General features: G+C 44.6%; 1 protein-coding gene across 1 annotated transcript in view; it reads right to left on the bottom strand.

Annotated features, from left to right (window-relative positions):
• Window positions 1-2,481: 2,481 nt before the first annotated feature.
• Window positions 2,482-17,431, bottom strand: part of LOC124023605 (tropomodulin-3-like) — a gene marked incomplete at its 3' end in the record, with an annotated part of 54,507 nt that continues 39,557 nt past the window's right edge. Inside the window, 6 exon segments of the mRNA XM_046337987.1 lie at window positions 2,482-2,626; window positions 4,239-4,382; window positions 4,799-4,906; window positions 5,236-5,366; window positions 6,472-6,549; window positions 6,875-6,997. Coding sequence (XP_046193943.1) covers window positions 2,482-2,626; window positions 4,239-4,382; window positions 4,799-4,906; window positions 5,236-5,366; window positions 6,472-6,549; window positions 6,875-6,997 — 729 coding nt within the window.

Below are 17,431 nucleotides of genomic sequence, written 5' to 3'. Positions count from 1 at the left end.
CAGACAGGAGGAGAGAGGCCCTGGGCTTCAGACAGGAGGAGAGAGGCCCAGGGCTTCAGACAGGAGGAGAGGAGAGAGGACCTGGGCTTCAGACAGGACAAGAGGAGAGAGGACCTGGGCTTCAGACAGGACAGGAGGAGAGAGGCCCAGGGCTTCAGACAGGACAGGAGGAGAGGCCCAGGGCTTCAGACAGGACAGGAGGAGAGGCCCAGGGCTTCAGACAGGACAAGAGGAGAGAGGCCCAGGGCTTCAGACAGGACAAGAGGAGAGAGGCCCAGGGCTTCAGACAGGACAAGAGGAGAGAGGCCCAGGGCTTCAGACAGGACTGGAGGAGAGAGGCCCAGGGCTTTAGACAGGACAAGAGGAGAGAGGCCCAGGGCTTTAGACAGGATATACTGTGTTATAGTCAGTCTGACTGTAGTATAATATACTGTGTTATAGTCAGTCTGACTGTAGTATAATATACTGTGTTATGGTAACCCTGTCAGTCTGACTGTAGTATAATATACTGTGTTATAGTCAGTCTGACTGTAGTATAATATACTGTGTTATAGTAACCCTGTCAGTCTGACTGTAGTATAATATACTGTGTTGTAGTCAGTCTGACTGTAGTATAATATACTGTGTTATAGTCAGTCTGACTGTAGTATAATATACTGTGTTATAGTCAGTCTGACTGTAGTATAATATACTGTGTTATAGTCAGTCTGACTGTAGTATAATATACTGTGTTATAGTCAGTCTGACTGTAGTATAATATACTGTGTTATAGTCAGTCTGACTGTAGTATAATATACTGTGTTATAGTAACCCTGTCAGTCTGACTGTAGTATAATATACTGTGTTATAGTCAGTCTGACTGTAGTATAATATACTGTGTTGTAGTCAGTCTGACTGTAGTATAATATACTGTGTTATAGTCAGTCGGACTGTAGTATAATATACTGTGTTATAGTCAGTCTGACTGTAGTCTGACTGTAGTATAATATACTGTGTTATAGTAACCCTGTCAGTCTGACTGTAGTATAATATACTGTGTTATAGTCAGTCTGACTGTAGTATAATATACTGTGTTATGGTAACCCTGTCAGTCTGACTGTAGTATAATATACTGTGTTATAGTCAGTCTGACTGTAGTATAATATACTGTGTTATAGTCAGTCTGACTGTAGTATAATATACTGTGTTATGGTAACCCTGTCAGTCTGACTGTAGTATAATATACTGTGTTATAGTAACCCTGTCAGTCTGACTGTAGTATAATATACTGTGTTGTAGTCAGTCTGACTGTAGTATAATATACTGTGTTATAGTCAGTCTGACTGTAGTATAATATACTAGGATAGGTTAAGTAATCCCTCTCACCCCACCCCCCCCTAAGTTTTAGATGCACTATTGTTAAGTGACTGTCCCACTGGATGTCATAAGGTGAATGCACCAATTTGTAAGTCGCTCTGGATAAGAGCGTCTGCTAAATGACTTAAATGTAATGTAAAATGTACTGTGTTATAGTCAGTCTGACTGTAGTATAATATACTGTGTTATAGTCAGTCTGACTGTAGTATAATATACTGTGTTATAGTCAGTCTGACTGTAGTATAATATACTGTGTTATAGTCAGTCTGACTGTAGTATAATATACTGTGTTATAGTAACCCTGTCAGTCTGACTGTAGTATAATATACTGTGTTATAGTCAGTCTGACTGTAGTATAATATACTGTGTTGTAGTCAGTCTGACTGTAGTATAATATACTGTGTTATAGTCAGTCGGACTGTAGTATAATATACTGTGTTATAGTCAGTCTGACTGTAGTCTGACTGTAGTATAATATACTGTGTTATAGTAACCCTGTCAGTCTGACTGTAGTATAATATACTGTGTTATAGTCAGTCTGACTGTAGTATAATATACTGTGTTATGGTAACCCTGTCAGTCTGACTGTAGTATAATATACTGTGTTATAGTCAGTCTGACTGTAGTATAATATACTGTGTTATAGTCAGTCTGACTGTAGTATAATATACTGTGTTATGGTAACCCTGTCAGTCTGACTGTAGTATAATATACTGTGTTATAGTCAGTCTGACTGTAGTATAATATACTGTGTTATGGTAACCTGTCAGTCTGACTGTAGTATAATATACTGTGTTATAGTCAGTCTGACTGTAGTATAATATACTGTGTTATGGTAACCCTGTCAGTCTGACTGTAGTATAATATACTGTGTTATAGTCAGTCTGACTGTAGTATAATATACTGTGTTATAGTCAGTCTTACTGTAGTATAATATACTGTAGGAGTACATACTGTATCATACCCTGAACCCAAAAGAGGCCAATCCTAAAAAGCTGAGTGATGGTGTGTGTGTGTGTGTGTGTGTGTGTGTGTGTGTGTGTGTGTGTGTGTGTGTGTGTGTGTGTGTGTGTGTGTGTGTGTGTGTGTGTGTGTGTGTGTGTGTGTGTGTGTGTGTGTTCTTACTCAGGTCATTGTTCTTGGTGATAGCAGCAGCAGCTCTAGCCCGTGGGCCTTGCTGACAGAAGTGGTAGCCGAACTTCACTATGCTGTTGTTGTCCTCCAGCATCTTAGCCATCTCCATCTCTACTGAAGTCCCCAGCTGCTGCCTCTGTAGAGACACACACACACACACACACACGTCAAGAACCACACACACATCAAGAACCACACACACTCCGCTTGGTCTGACTCCTGGAGAAGTCAACAGTGCGTCACCGACCAACATTTTGTAGATGCCCTCCTGTTGACCACAGTGACAAAATGTAGCTGTTTTAAAGTTATTTTCCTGCGATTCTACACATTTTGCCATGTGGCTGAGAGAACATTTGAATCCTACACATTTTTCCATGTGGCTGAGAGAACATTTGAATCCTACACATTTTGCCATGTGGCTGAGAGAACATTTAAATCCTACACATTTTGCCATGTGGCTGACAGAACATTTGAATCCTACACATTTTTCCATGTGGCTGACAGAACATTTGAATTCCACACATTTTTCCATGTGGCTGACAGAACATTTGAATCCTACACATTTTGCCATGTGGCTGAGAGAACATTTGAATCCTACACATTTTGCCATGTGGCTGAGAGAACATTTCAATTCCACACATTTTGCCATGTGGCTGAGAGAACATTTGAATCCTACACATTTTGCCATGTGGCTGAGAGAACATTTGAATTCTACCCATTTTGCCATGTGGCTGAGAGAACATTTGATTCCACACATTTTGCCATGTGGCTGAGAGAACATTTCAATTCCACACATTTTGCCATGTGGCTGAGAGAACATTTGAATTCTACACATTTTGCCATGTGGCTGAGAGAACATTTGAATTCTACACATTTTGCCATGTGGCTGAGAGAACATTTGAATTCTACACCATTTTGCCATGTGGCTGAGAGAACATTTGAATCCTACACATTTTGCCATGTGGCTGAGAGAACATTTGAATTCTACCCATTTTGCCATGTGGCTGAGAGAACATTTGAATTCTACACATTTTGCCATGTGGCTGAGAGAACATTTGAATTCTACACATTTTGCCATGTGTCTGACATGTCTTAAGCAATCTGAGTGACTCAAACGTTGTAACTAAATGAACAGGGGCCCCACATCACGACAAATGTTTTTGAATTCTAGATTCTCCCTGACGTGCTAAATGTCCGGTGACTGTTAGATGATCTTTCTCTGTTTACTTTAGATCTGGTTTTAAGTTCCAGCTGAAAACGTTTTACCATCCTGGAAAATTAGACAAAAACCCCTGTAGTGAGTTAGCGTGTGTATAGTTAGTGTGATCATGTACGCGTGTATTTAGTGTGTGTATAGTTAGTGTGATCATGTGTGTGTATATTTAGTGTGTGTGTTACCTGGTTGTCTATCTTGATCTCAGTCAGTGTGTGTGTGTGTTACCTGGTTGTCTATCTTGATCTCAGTCAGTGTGTGTGTGTGTGTGTGTGTGTGTGTGTGTGTGTGTGTGTGTGTGTGTTACCTGGTTGTCTATCTTGATCTCAGTCAGTGTGTGTGTGTGTGTGTGTGTGTGTGTGTGTGTGTGTGTGTGTGTGTGTGTGTGTGTGTGTGTGTGTGTGTGTGTGTGTGTTACCTGGTTGTCTATCTTGATCTCAGTCAGTGTGTGTGTGTGTGTGTGTGTGTGTGTGTGTGTGTGTGTGTGTGTGTGTGTGTGTGTGTGTGTGTGTGTGTGTGTGTGTGTGTGTGTTACCTGGTTGTCTATCTTGATCTCAGTCAGAGTGTCGTTGTCTCGGAGACAGTCCACCAGAGCAGCAGCACCAGCGCTGGTGATGAAGTTAGACTCCAGGTTGAGACTCCGCAGCGACTTGTTCTCCTTCAGCATCTCACTCATCGCCTGGGAGGAGGGGGGGTAGTTAGGAGTGGGTTGGAGCAAAAACCTGCACACACTTCTTCCCTACCCACAGACAGACAGACAGACAGACAGACAGACAGACAGACAGACAGACAGACAGACAGACAGACAGACAGACAGACAGACAGACAGACAGACAGACACCCACAGACAGACAGACAGAGACACCCACAGACAGACAGACAGAGACACCCACAGACAGACAGACAGACAGAGACACCCACAGACAGACAGACAGACAGAGACACCCACAGACAGACAGACAGACAGACAGACAGACAGACTGTCTGTCTGTCTGTCTGTCTGTCTGTCTGTCTGTCTGTCTGTCTGTCTGTCTGTCTGTCTGTCTGTCTGTCTGTCTGTCTGTCTGTCTGTCTGTCTGTCTGTCTGACACCCACCACAGCGATGGGGTCGTTGCTCCGTGTGGCGGCGAGGCTGAACTTCTTGACGTGTGTGTTCCTCTCCATGGCCTTGGCAAACTCCTTCAGCGTGGGAATGGGAATGTTCTGGAACACCAGGAAAATACAGGATAATCACATCTTGTCTCATTGTGTGTGTGTCAGTGAGTTTATATATATATATATATATAAAATGTGTGTCTGCAAGCGTGCGTGCGTGCGTGTGTGTCTGCGTGCGTGTCTGCTAGCGTGTGTGTCTGCGTGTGTACGTGCGAGTGTGTGTGTGTGTGTGTGTGTGTGTGTGTGTGTGTGTGTGTGTGTGTGTGTGTGTGTGTGTGTGTGTGTGTGTGTGTGTGTGTGTGTATGTGTGTGTGTGTGTGTGTATGTGTGTGTGTGTGTGTGTGTGTGTGCGTGTGAGTGTGTGTGAGTGTGTGTACCTTGATGTTGTTGAGGTTAACCTCCGTCAGCGCAGCGTCGTTGTTTTTGATCCTCTGCAGAGTGTCGTCTACGTTAGTGGGGTTGGGAGGCTCATCAAACACGGGGTTCATCTTCTCCCCCTTCACCACGTCTGAAACATATTCATCTGTATCCATCACACCTCATTTATATAGGAGGACTGGTCACCAAACAACCAGGTGGAACCAAGACCAAATATGACCCTGGTTATGTTGGGGTTAGTAGTGTAGCGGTTACATGGTGGTAACTGTGTTTAAGTTGGGGTTGTGTTGAGGTTACGTTGTGGTTACGTTGCGGTTGTGTTGTGGTTACACTGCGGTTGTGTTATGGTTACATTGTGTTTGTGTTGCGGTTGTGTTATGGTTACATTGTGGTTGTGTTGTGGTTACACTGTGGTTGTGTTATGGTTACATTGTGTTTGTGTTGTGGTTACATTGCGGTTGTGTTGTGGTTACATTGCGTGGTTGTGTTATGGTTACATTGTGGTTGTGTTGTGGTTACACTGTGGTTGTGTTGTGGTTACATTGCGGTTGTGTTGTGGTTACATTGTTGTGTTATGGTTACACTGTGGTTGTGTTGTGGTTACACTGTGGTTGTGTTGTGGTTACATTGCGGTTGTGTTACATTGCGGTTGTGTTGTGGTTACATTGCGGTTGTTGTGTTACATTGCGGTTGTGTTGTGTTTACATTGCGGTTGTGTTGTGGTTACATTGCGGTTGTGTTGTGGTTACATTGCGGTTGTGTTGTGGTTACATTGCGGTTGTGTTACATTGCGGTTGTGTTGTGGTTACATTGCGGTTGTGTTGTGGTTACATTGTGGTTGTGTTGTGGTTACATTGTGGTTGTGTTATGGTTACATTGCGGTTGTGTTGTGGTTACATTGTGGTTGTGTTGTGGTTACATTGCGGTTGTGTTGTGGTTACATTGCGGTTGTGTTGTGGTTACATTGCGGTTGTGTTGTGGTTACATTGCGGTTGTGTTATGGTTACATTGCGGTTGTGTTATGGTTACATTGTGGTTGTGTTGTGGTTACATTGTGGTTACATTGCGGTTGTGTACTGGTTACATTGTGGTTGTGTACTGGTTACATTGTGGTTGTGTTATGGTTACATTGTGGTTGTGTTATGGTTACATTGTGGTTGTGTTGTGGTTACATTGTGGTTGTGTTGTGGTTACATTGTGGTTGTGTTGTGGTTACATTGTGGTTGTGTACTCACTGTTGTATCCTCCGTCTTTACTGCTGGTTCCATCGTAGCTCTGGGTGCTGGTCACCAGGGTATGGACACCTAGGATGGCTGTGGACAAACACACAACAACAGGCTTAGTGTGTGTGTACCATGGGACAAGCCTGGCTGACAGTGAGTATGAAAGACTCCTGTATTTAGCATTTAGCTGTCCTTGGAGAGACTGGAGACAGTAAGATACACAGATCCTTCTAATGCAGAGAGAGAGAGAGAGAGAGAGAGAGAGAGACAGTAAGATTCACAGATCTTCAGTAAGATTAACGCAGAGAGAGAGAGACAGAGAGACAGAGAGAGAGAGAGAGACAGAGAGAGGCTGTGTGCGTCTCTGTCCCTAAGAAGACAGTCCCTAAGAAGACACCTACCCCCCTCCCCTTACCTGCCAGGTCACAGAGTTCAGTGTCGGTAGCACTGGACAGGGCCTCTTCTAGTTCCGGGTCAAGGGTCGTTACCTCTTCCTGACGAGACTCGATGGGCCGCTGCTTGGGAACAAATGCCTTGCCTACAGAGAGGCAAAGCGAGAGGGAAGATATGGGAGAGAGATGGGAGGGAGAGGAGATGGGAGGGAGAGAGAGAGATAGAGGAGATGGGAGAGAGGGAAAGGGAGAGAGAGAGAGAGGAGATGGGAGAGACGGAAAGGGAGAGAGAAAGAGGGAGAGAAGAGTGAGAACCTGACTAGGCAGATGTATCCAACTTCCTGTTGACCCTCTGGTCTCTTCTGTACAGGTCATTCCCCAGCTGACACAGGAAGGACCACAATGCACTGCAGAAGCGAAGGCGGTCAGCCAGAGATCCACTGTTTATTTTTCATGTCCAGAGAGACAGATAAACAGATAAACAATCACCCCTGCTAATAAACTCATCAATATAGTCAATACCGCATATGAAACAACAACCAATAAGTTAGTAGTAGCTGGAGTTGAAAGGGAGTCTGTTGAACTCACTGATATCATTGTTATGTCTCCGCCGTGCAGTTTGAAGGAAGTTGCTAACTAGCGTTAGCACAATGACTGGAAGTCTATGGGTATCTGCCGCTGGTTAGCTCCAACTTCCTTCATACTGGACACAGAGACATAAAACTGGTATCCGCTAGTTACCCTGGGGACGTAGAAAAAAGGTCCTCGTTGTTGTTAAAATCCCCAAGTAGCCCTTTAACGTGGAGATGGATCATTTTCTCCTCCCATCCTCAGCAGTGGTTCCAAAACTACTTGGGATGTTAAAACGCTTTCAGGGTAAACTAAAACTACTAAACCAAATGGATATATATATATATTTTTAAATAGCCTATAATAACAATCATCTTTGAGGACTTCCAATTACCAAAATAAAAGCTAGACAATCAGACAGTCATTGAATTTGTTAATATGTTTGGAGCATAAGAACACAACATTAGCCATGTCAAAATGCGTAGAATTGTAGGAAATTAGCTTTAAAACCACTAAATGTTCTCGACCGCCAAGATGGGAGCCTCAAATATTCTTGCCCAGGGCCCTGGACAGAACTCAGCTGTACAGACGCCCCCTTTTCTTTCTCTCTCTCTCTCGTTCCACCACCCTTTCTCACCCCAATTTCATCATATCCAATTCCCGATCTCGTCTCATCGCTGCAACTTCCCAACTGGTTCGGGAAAGGCAAAGGTTGATTCATGCGTCCTCCGAAAAATGACTTGCCAAAATGAGCTTCATAACACCTGTCAGCTTAACCCAGCCGCACCAATGTGTCGGAGGAAACACCATTCAACTGACAATCGAAGTCAGCCTGCAGGTGCCCGGCCCGCCATAAGGAGTCGCTAGAGCACGATAAACCAGGCCTATGGGACTATGCCTATAGGACGCCAGGCCTATGGGACTCCTGGTCACGGTCAGTTGTGCGAGACAGCCTGGGATCAAACCCGGGTCTGTAGTGACACCTCAGACATTCCCTTAGACCACCGCACCACTCGGGAGCCCCGAAGACCCTTTTTGCTCCAGAAACAAACTCGGCATTTTTACAAATAATGTCATAATAACACTCAATGTATAAAGAAATGGTCCCAATAGCCCATTCTCAAATCTACATTCAGTCTGATGTTTTGAAGAAGGGTTTTATTGATCTATTTTCTACTTAATCTTTAGTCTGTGTATATTCTTTCACCACATCTGGCCATAGGATGAAGGGGAAATGTTTGCAGTTTTTAATATGATATCTGAGTGAGACGAACTACCAAAAATCTAAATGGTACAGTGTGTCCTCCGGCCGGTAAGTCAACCATGATAACAAGTTTAGATAGCTGCCCGCAAAACTAGCTTAGCAGCGTAAACATGTGTGTTTGCTGACATGGGCTAATTGACTGACTATCAGTGAATGACATAAGCAGAAAAACTGCTTATGCACAACCACATTTAGAAATTGCAACTTGTGTATTCTACTTATCTAACTGTCAACAGTAAGTTGAGACCCCGACGGAGGGGTGAAATTGATCTGCCAGTTGCCCATCCCTACTTTAGAGTCTAGAGTTGCGAAACCCAAGTAACTTTCCCAAAATCCCACTTAAAAGATTCCAGGATTCAGGACCCATCTAGTGTTGAACACAGGGGAGATTCAGGACCCATCTAGTGTTGAACACAGGGGAGATTCAGGACTCTACTAGTGTTGAACCCAGGGGAGATACAGGACTCTACTAGTGTTGAACCCAGGGGAGATACAGGACTCTACTAGTGTTGAACCCAGGGGAGATACAGGACTCTACTAGTGTTGAACCCAGGGGAGATACAGGACTCTACTAGTGTTGAACCCAGGGGAGATACAGGACTCTACTAGTGTTGAACCCAGGGGAGATACAGGACTCTACTAGTGTTGAACCCAGGGGAGATACAGGACTCTACTAGTGTTGAACCCAGGGGAGATTCAGGACTCTACTAGTGTTGAAGGGACAGATTGGCCGGATCCAGCCCGCGGGTCGTATGTTTGACACCCCTGCTCTAACCCTTCCTATCTGGACGGGTTATATTGTTCCTCTAGGAAGCACATCAACTGCTTAGCCCTGACTGTCCGTGTGTGTGTGTGTGTGTGTGTGTGTGTGTGTGTGTGTGTGTGTGTGTGTGTGTGTGTGTGTGTGTGTGTGTGTGTTCCAGTCTGTAATTGTATAATACAGCTATCATTATTCTCAATTATGTCTCTCTCTCTCTCTCACACGCACGCACGCACGCACGCACGCACGCACGCACGCACGCACGCACGCACGCACGCACACACACACACAGTATTCTATTTCCCATTACACACATTTTCCGTGCTCTCACTCTCTCTGCCTGCATATCTATACACCAGTCTGTAATTACTGTACCTAGGAATGACATCACCACCAGCGAACCAGAGCACACACCCCAGAACCCATATCTTACCGATGAACACACACAAGACATTTCCATTACTCATGTACTTGTCTTGTTTAGTTCATTTTCTCTGAGCTGTGTTGAGATTGATGTCATGATGTTTCTGCTCTGGGGTCTCTAGAGGTTGTTTTATCCATAATGCTAACTGCTAGCGGCTAATGTACATTAGCTGCTCAAAATCGTTCTGAGGTCGTTTTATCCATAATGCTAACTCCTAGCGGCTAATGTATATTAGCTGCTCCAACTCGTTCTGAGGTCATTTTATCCATAATGCTAACTCCTAGCGGCTAACGTATATTAGCTGCTCCAACTCATTCCGAGGTTGTTTTATCCACAATGCTAACTCCTAGCGGCTAATGTGTGTCTACTACAGCGGTCTTTAGAGAACACACCAACAGAGCCAGAGACAAGACACACAGAGAGAGAGAGGGCTAGAGAGAGAGGAGGAGGGGGCTAGAGAGAGAGAAGAAGGGGCTAGAGAGAGAGAAGGAGGGGGCTAGAGAGAGCAAAGGAGGGGGCTAGAGAGAGAGCGAGCGAGGGCTAGTACAATGTGTTCTACTGCAGGATGGACTGTATCTAAGTGGTAAATGTGTTCTACTGCAGGATGGACTGTATCTAAGTGGTACAATGTGTTCTACTGCAGGATGGACTGTAAGTGGTACAATGTGTTCTACTGCAGGATGGACTGTATCTAAGTGGTACAATGTGTTCTACTGCAGGATGGACTGTATCTAAGTGGTACAGTGTGTTCTACTGCAGGATGGACTGTATCTAAGTGGTACAATGTGTTCTACTGCAGGATGGACTGTATCTAAGTGGTACAGTGTGTTCTACTGCAGGATGGACTGTATCTAAGCGGTACAGGGTGTTCTACTGCAAGATGGACTGTATCTAAGCGGTACAGTGTGTTCTACTGCAGGATGGACTGTATCTAAGTGGTACAGTGTGTTCTACTGCAGGATGGACAGTATCTAAGTGGTACAGGGTGTTCTACTGCAGGATGGACTGTATCTAAGTGGTACAGTGTGTTCTACTGCAGGATGGACTGTATCTAAGTGGTACAGTGTGTTCTACTGCAGGATGGACTGTATCTAAGTGGTATAGTGTGTTCTACTGCAGGATGGACTGTATCTAAGTGGTACAGTGTGTTCTACTGCAGGATGGACTGTATCTAAGTGGTATAGTGTGTTCTACTGCAGGATGGACTGTATCTAAGTGGTACAGTGTGTTCTACTGAAGGATGGACTGACTGTATCTAAGTGGTACAGTGTGTTCTACTGCAGGATGGACAGTATCTAAGTGGTACAGTGTGTTCTACTGCAGGATGGACTGTATCTAAGTGGTACAGTGTGTTCTACTGCAGGATGGACTGTATCTAAGCGGTACAGTGTGTTCTACTGCAGGATAGTTGGACTGTATCTAAGTGGTACAGTGTGTTCTACTGCAGGATGGACTGTATCTAAGCGGTACAGTGTGTTCTACTGCAGGATAGATGGACTGTATCTAAGCGGTACAGTGTGTTCTACTGCAGGATAGATGGACTGTATCTAAGTGGTACAGTGTGTTCTACTGACGGATGGACTGACAGTATCTAAGTGGTACAGTGTGTTCTAATGCAGGATGGACTGTATCTAAGTGGTACAATGTGTTCTACTGCAGGATGGACTGACTGTATCTAAGTGGTACAGTGTGTTCTACTGCAGGATGGACTGTATCTAAGTGGTACAGTGTGTTCTACTGCAGGATGGACTGTATCTAAGTGGTACAGTGTGTTCTACTGCAGGATGGACTGTATCTAAGTGGTACAGTGTGTTCTACTGCAGGATGGACTGTATCTAAGTGGTACAGTGTGTTCTACTGCAGGATGGACTGTATCTAAGCGGTACAGTGTGTTCTACTGCAGGATGGACTGTATCTAAGCGATACAGTGTGTTCTACTCTGCTCTGTCTAGTTGCTGCTATTTCTGTCCTGTGTACCGTCTACCCATGAACCCTTCTGCTTTGTCTTGGTGTGTGTGTGTGTGTGTGTGAGACAGAGAGCAGACATCTTTACATAACACAGCTGGAGATCTTCATCAGACTGAGGAGACAAGACAGTCTGCATCTCTCGCTCGTCTCGCTCTCTTTTTCTCCCTCCCTCCCCGTCTCTCTCCCTCCTTCAGTCGGCCCCGGAGGCATTGCCATGGAAACCCAGCAGCAGCAGAAGGAAAGAGACAGGAAGTCACGGAACAGAGAGTAAAGTCTAAACTCCTCTATAGTGCTGCTGGGGGCAACTAACTTGTTGGCCAGACGTTACAACACACAGCTACATACAGAGGCTGCTATTCTCCCCAATCCCATCAGCACGTAATCCTTTACAGTTACCAGTCAACAGTCAACCAGTCAACAGTCAACCAGTCAACAGTTTACCAGTCAACAGTTTACCAGTCAACAGTCTACCAGTCAACAGTCTACCAGTCAACAGTCTACCAGTCAACAGTCTACCAGTCAACAGTCTACCAGTCAACCAGTCAACCAGTCAGCAGTTTACCAGTCAGCAGTTTACCAGTCAACAGTTTACCAGTCAACAGTCAACCAGTCAACAGTCAACCAGTCAACAGTCAACCAGTCAACAGTCAACCAGTCAACAGTTTACCAGTCAACAGTTTACCAGTCAACAGTCAACCAGTCAACAGTCAACCAGTCAACAGTCAACCAGTCAACAGTTTACCAGTCAACAGTTTACCAGTCAACAGTTTACCAGTCAACAGTTTACCAGTCAACAGTTTACCAGTCAACAGTTAACCAGTCAACAGTTACCAGTCAACAGTTTACCAGTCAACAGTTTACCAGTCAACAGTTACCAGTCAACAGTTAACCAGTCAACAGTTACCAGTCAACAGTTACCAGTCAACAGTTAACCAGTCAACAGTTACCAGTCAACAGTTACCAGTCAACAGTTAGGACACACCTACTCATTCAAGGGTTTTTCTATATATTTTTGTTACTATTATCTAGATTGTAGAATAATAGTGAAGACATCAAAACTATGAAATAACACATATGGAATCATGTAGTAACCAACAAAAGTGTTAAACAATAAGAACAACAATATTTTATATTTTGTGTTATTTCATAGTTTATGTCTTCACTATTATTCTACAATGTAGAAAACAGCAAAAATAAAGAAAAGCCTTTAAATGAGTAGTGGTGTCCAAACGTTTGACTAGTACTGTATATGAAGTACTGTATATGAAGTACTGTATATGAAGTACTGTATATGAAGTACTGTATATGAAGTACTGTATATGAAATACAGTATATGAAATACAGTATATGAAGTACTGTATATGAAGTACTGTATATGAAGTACTGTATATGAAGTACTGTATATGAAGTACTGTATATGAAGTACTGTATATAAAATACAGTATATAAAATACAGTATATGAAGTACTGTATATGAAGTACTGTATATAAAATACTGTATATGAAGTACTGTATATAAAATACTGTATATAAAATACAGTATATGAAGTACTGTATATAAAATACTGTATATGAAGTACTGTATATAAAATACTGTATATGAAATACTGTATATGAAGTACTGTATATGAAATACTGTATATTAAATACAGTACCAGACAACCCCATCAGTGCCCCTCCCCCTCAACACACTCTAAAAAAATATACAGTAGCCTTTTCCTTCAGTAGCCCTTCTCCCTCTTCTCCTGCCACACAACTCCCTCAAGGAGAATAACCTCTGTGCCTCTGTGCCCCCAACACCTTCACTTTACAGACAAGAAATGATAGTGACCCTTTCCTTCATGGGAATGTATTCAGTCACTACTAGAAGTGGCTCTGAATAACAGCGTCTGCTAAATGACTCAAACTTAAATCTAATTGTCCTTCGGTCCTCCCCTGCCGCCCTCCGACAGAACACCCCCGTGCGCCCCTACTCTCCAGTCTAAAAGGCGGTTTAGTCTCGAGGGGGCCTTGGCACTTCCTGAAAAGCCTCTAAACAGTAAATACAGCCATTACCCACAACACCCCACTTCCTGTGTCAGGCCCTCTGGAGAAGAGTCAGCTAACAGTTAGTCTACTATCCCCGGCACTTACAGCCACAGTCACAGCCTTCTTGTTAACACACAGTTCAACTGTCTCTGCATGACCTTCTCCTTTCCCTACAGGTGATATCCTACATGTCAAATATCTGCGAGGTTGTATGTACTACAGACACTCCAGGTGCAGCTTGGGTGCTTCTCTCTGTGTCTGTCTATAATGGGGGTAACTGAAACTGTTGTCCACAGGGACCGACACAGAATGGCCCTCTAAAGGCTCTTTCAGGAAGAGAAGTCAAGCCAGAGAGAATGAGTGAGACAGAAACACACAGACAAAGAGAGAGAGAGAGGGAGACAGAGAGAAGAGAGAGAGAGAGCGAGAGACAGAGAGACAAAGCGAGAGACAGAGAGACAAAGCGAGAGACAGAGAGACAAAGAGAGCAAGAGAGACAATGAGAGCGAGAGACAGAGACAGAGACAAAGAGAGCAAGAGAGACAAAGAGAGCGAGAGAGAGGGAGACAAAGAGAGATACAGAGAGAGAGAGAGACAAAGAGAGAGAGAGAGAGAGAGAGAGAGAGAGACAGAGCGAGAGACAGAGAGACAAAGCGAGAGACAGAGAGACAAAGCGAGAGACAGAGAGACAAAGAGAGCAAGAGAGACAATGAGAGCGAGAGAGACAAAGAGAGCAAGAGAGACAAAGAGAGCGAGAGAGAGAGGGAGACAAAGAGAGAGAGAGAGCGAGAGAGAGACAGAGCGAGAGACAGAGAGAAAGCGAGAGACAGAGAGACAAAGAGAGCAAGAGACAATGAGAGCGAGAGAGAGAGACAGAGACAAAGAGAGCAAGAGAGACAAGGAGAGCGAGAGAGAGAGAGACAGAGACAAAGAGAGCAAGAGAGACAAGAGAGAGCGAGAGAGAGCGAGAGAGACAAAGAGAGCGAGAGAGACAGAAAGAGAAAGAGAGAGAGCGAGAGAGACAAAGAGAGAGAGCGAGAGAGACAAAGAGAGCGAGAGAGAAAGAGAGCAATAGAGAGGGAGAACCACAGAGAGTCCAGTCATAGCCACATCTCAAACCCTCTACACTGTTTCTCAACTCTTTCCTGTAATTTCTCACCAGCTGTTACAGAATGGAGTCTCTCTACAGGCCGTTACAGAATGGAGTCTCTCTACAGGCCGTTACAGAATGGAGTCTCTCTACAGGCCGTTACAGAATGGAGTCTCTCTACAGGCCGTTACAGAATGGAGTCTCTCTACAGGCCGTTACAGAATGGAGTCTCTCTACAGGCCGTTACAGAATGGAGCCTCTCTACAGGCCGTTACAGAATGGAGTCTCTCTACAGGCCGTTACAGAATGGAGTCTCTCTACAGGCCGTTACAGAATGGAGTCTCTCTACAGGCCGTTACAGAATGGAGTCTCTCTACAGGCCATTACAGAATGGAGTCTCTCTACAGGCTGTTACAGAATGGAGTCTCTCTACAGGCCGTTACAGAATGGAGTCTCTCTACAGGCCGTTACAGAATGGAGTCTCTCTACAGGCCGTTACAGAATAGAGTCTCTCTACAGGCCGTTACAGAATGGAGTCTCTCTACAGGCCGTTACAGAATGGAGTCTCTCTACAGGCCGTTACAGAATGGAGTCTCTCTACAGGCCGTTACAGAATGGAGTCTCTCTACAGGCCGTTACAGAATGGAGTCTCTCTACAGGCCGTTACAGAATGGAGTCTCTCTACAGGCCGTTACAGAATGGAGTCTCTCTACAGGCCGTTACAGAATGGAGTCTCTCTACAGGCCGTTACAGAATGGAGTCTCTCTACAGGCCGTTACAGAATGGAGTCTCTCTACAGGCCGTTACAGAATGGAGTCTCTCTACAGGCCGTTACAGAATAGAGTCTCTCTACAGGCCGTTACAGAATGGAGTCTCTCTACAGGCCGTTACAGAATAGAGTCTCTCTACAGGCCGTTACAGAATAGAGTCTCTCTACAGGCCGTTACAGAATGGAGTCTCTCTACAGGCCGTTACAGAATGGAGCCTCTCTACAGGCCGTTACAGAATGGAGTCTCTCTACAGGCCGTTACAGAATGGAGTCTCTCTACAGGCCGTTACAGAATGGAGTCTCTCTACAGGCCGTTACAGAATGGAGCCTCTCTACAGGCCGTTACAGAATGGAGCCTCTCTACAGGCCTTTACAGAATGGAGCCTCTCTACAGGCCGTTACAGAATGGAGTCTCTCTACAGGCCGTTACAGAATGGAGTCTCTCTACAGGCCGTTACAGAATGGAGTCTCTCTACAGGCTGTTACAGAATGGGAGTCAGTCAGTGGATCACTGTTCATTTAGGCACACTTTAGATTTAGTCTCGACTGAAGTCACATTTTAGTCCTTTGAATAATGATTTACTGTAGTTATTGTCAAAATGAAGGAGACATTGGGCCATTTTAGAGAGGAAAAGAGAGAGGCACAACAACAATACAATACATAGTGGTGGGTTATGGGTAATATCTTTTGAACGGTAAGGGCTTGAATCCAGACGTTTTCTCTGAGGAAGTGGGAGACTTGGCTACAGAACTTGGCTATGAAAACGCCGTGGGGAAAGTGGGAGGGTTGAATGAGACTACAACTGCACTACTTTTCTATACGAAAGGGGAGAGACAAACATAGTTAGACCGTTTTACTATTAAACTCACTGCTGCTATTGTTTTCAATTTTGTAAAGCAGCTTGTGTTTCATAAAGGGATACTTGGGGATTTTGGCAGTGAGGCCCTTTATCAACTTCCCCTGAGTCAGATGAACTCACTGATACCATTTGTATGTCTCTGTGTCCAGTATGAAGGAAGGTAGAGGTGGTTTTGCAAGCCAATGCTAACTAGCGTTAGCTCAATGATGAGGTCGAAGGGCCTCATTGGCAAAATCCTGAAGTATCCCTTTTCACCAGGCAAAGGGTAGCTAACCAGGCTGGTGGTGACTGGTTCACTACGGGGAAGCCAGAGAGTCCCCTGTGTGATGTGTATAATCAGAGCCTGTCTTCACACTCATCGCTGGCTCCCCTGCAGCTCACCAGCTGATGTAGGCGGTGTGTGACGTGTCCTTCCCACTGCTGAACAGAACTGGGCTGCACATTTGTGGTGCTAATATTAATTGTGCTCATCACTGAAAAGCTCTCCAATCTCTCCAGAAACTCTTGTCCAGTCCACTTAGTCCGATTTTGGTGCCCATGGTGTGTTTATACAACAAGTAAAACACAAATCACTTTTAAGGTCTAATGGAATGTAAATTCCACGAGACTTATTAAAACAGCCCCCGCTGATAACAAGAGTTGATGCTATGGTCTGTCACCACACACACAGTGGGGTGAGGGAAGAGGAATGTGTGTGAGGTGATTCCTGACAGGCTTCCTCCCCGGAGATCAGGGGCCATGACATCATGGTTCTAGAATTCTACTGGAGGGGGGAACCCTAACCCTGATCTATATACATACTGGAGGTACCAACCCTAACCCTGCTCTATATACATACTGGAGGTAC

This window comes from Oncorhynchus gorbuscha, unplaced genomic scaffold, assembly GCF_021184085.1.
Source record: "Oncorhynchus gorbuscha isolate QuinsamMale2020 ecotype Even-year unplaced genomic scaffold, OgorEven_v1.0 Un_scaffold_1655, whole genome shotgun sequence".
NCBI lineage: Eukaryota > Metazoa > Chordata > Actinopteri > Salmoniformes > Salmonidae > Oncorhynchus > Oncorhynchus gorbuscha.
Note: the sequence above shows the minus strand (reverse complement) of the source record. Positions and strands in the feature narration are given on the sequence as shown.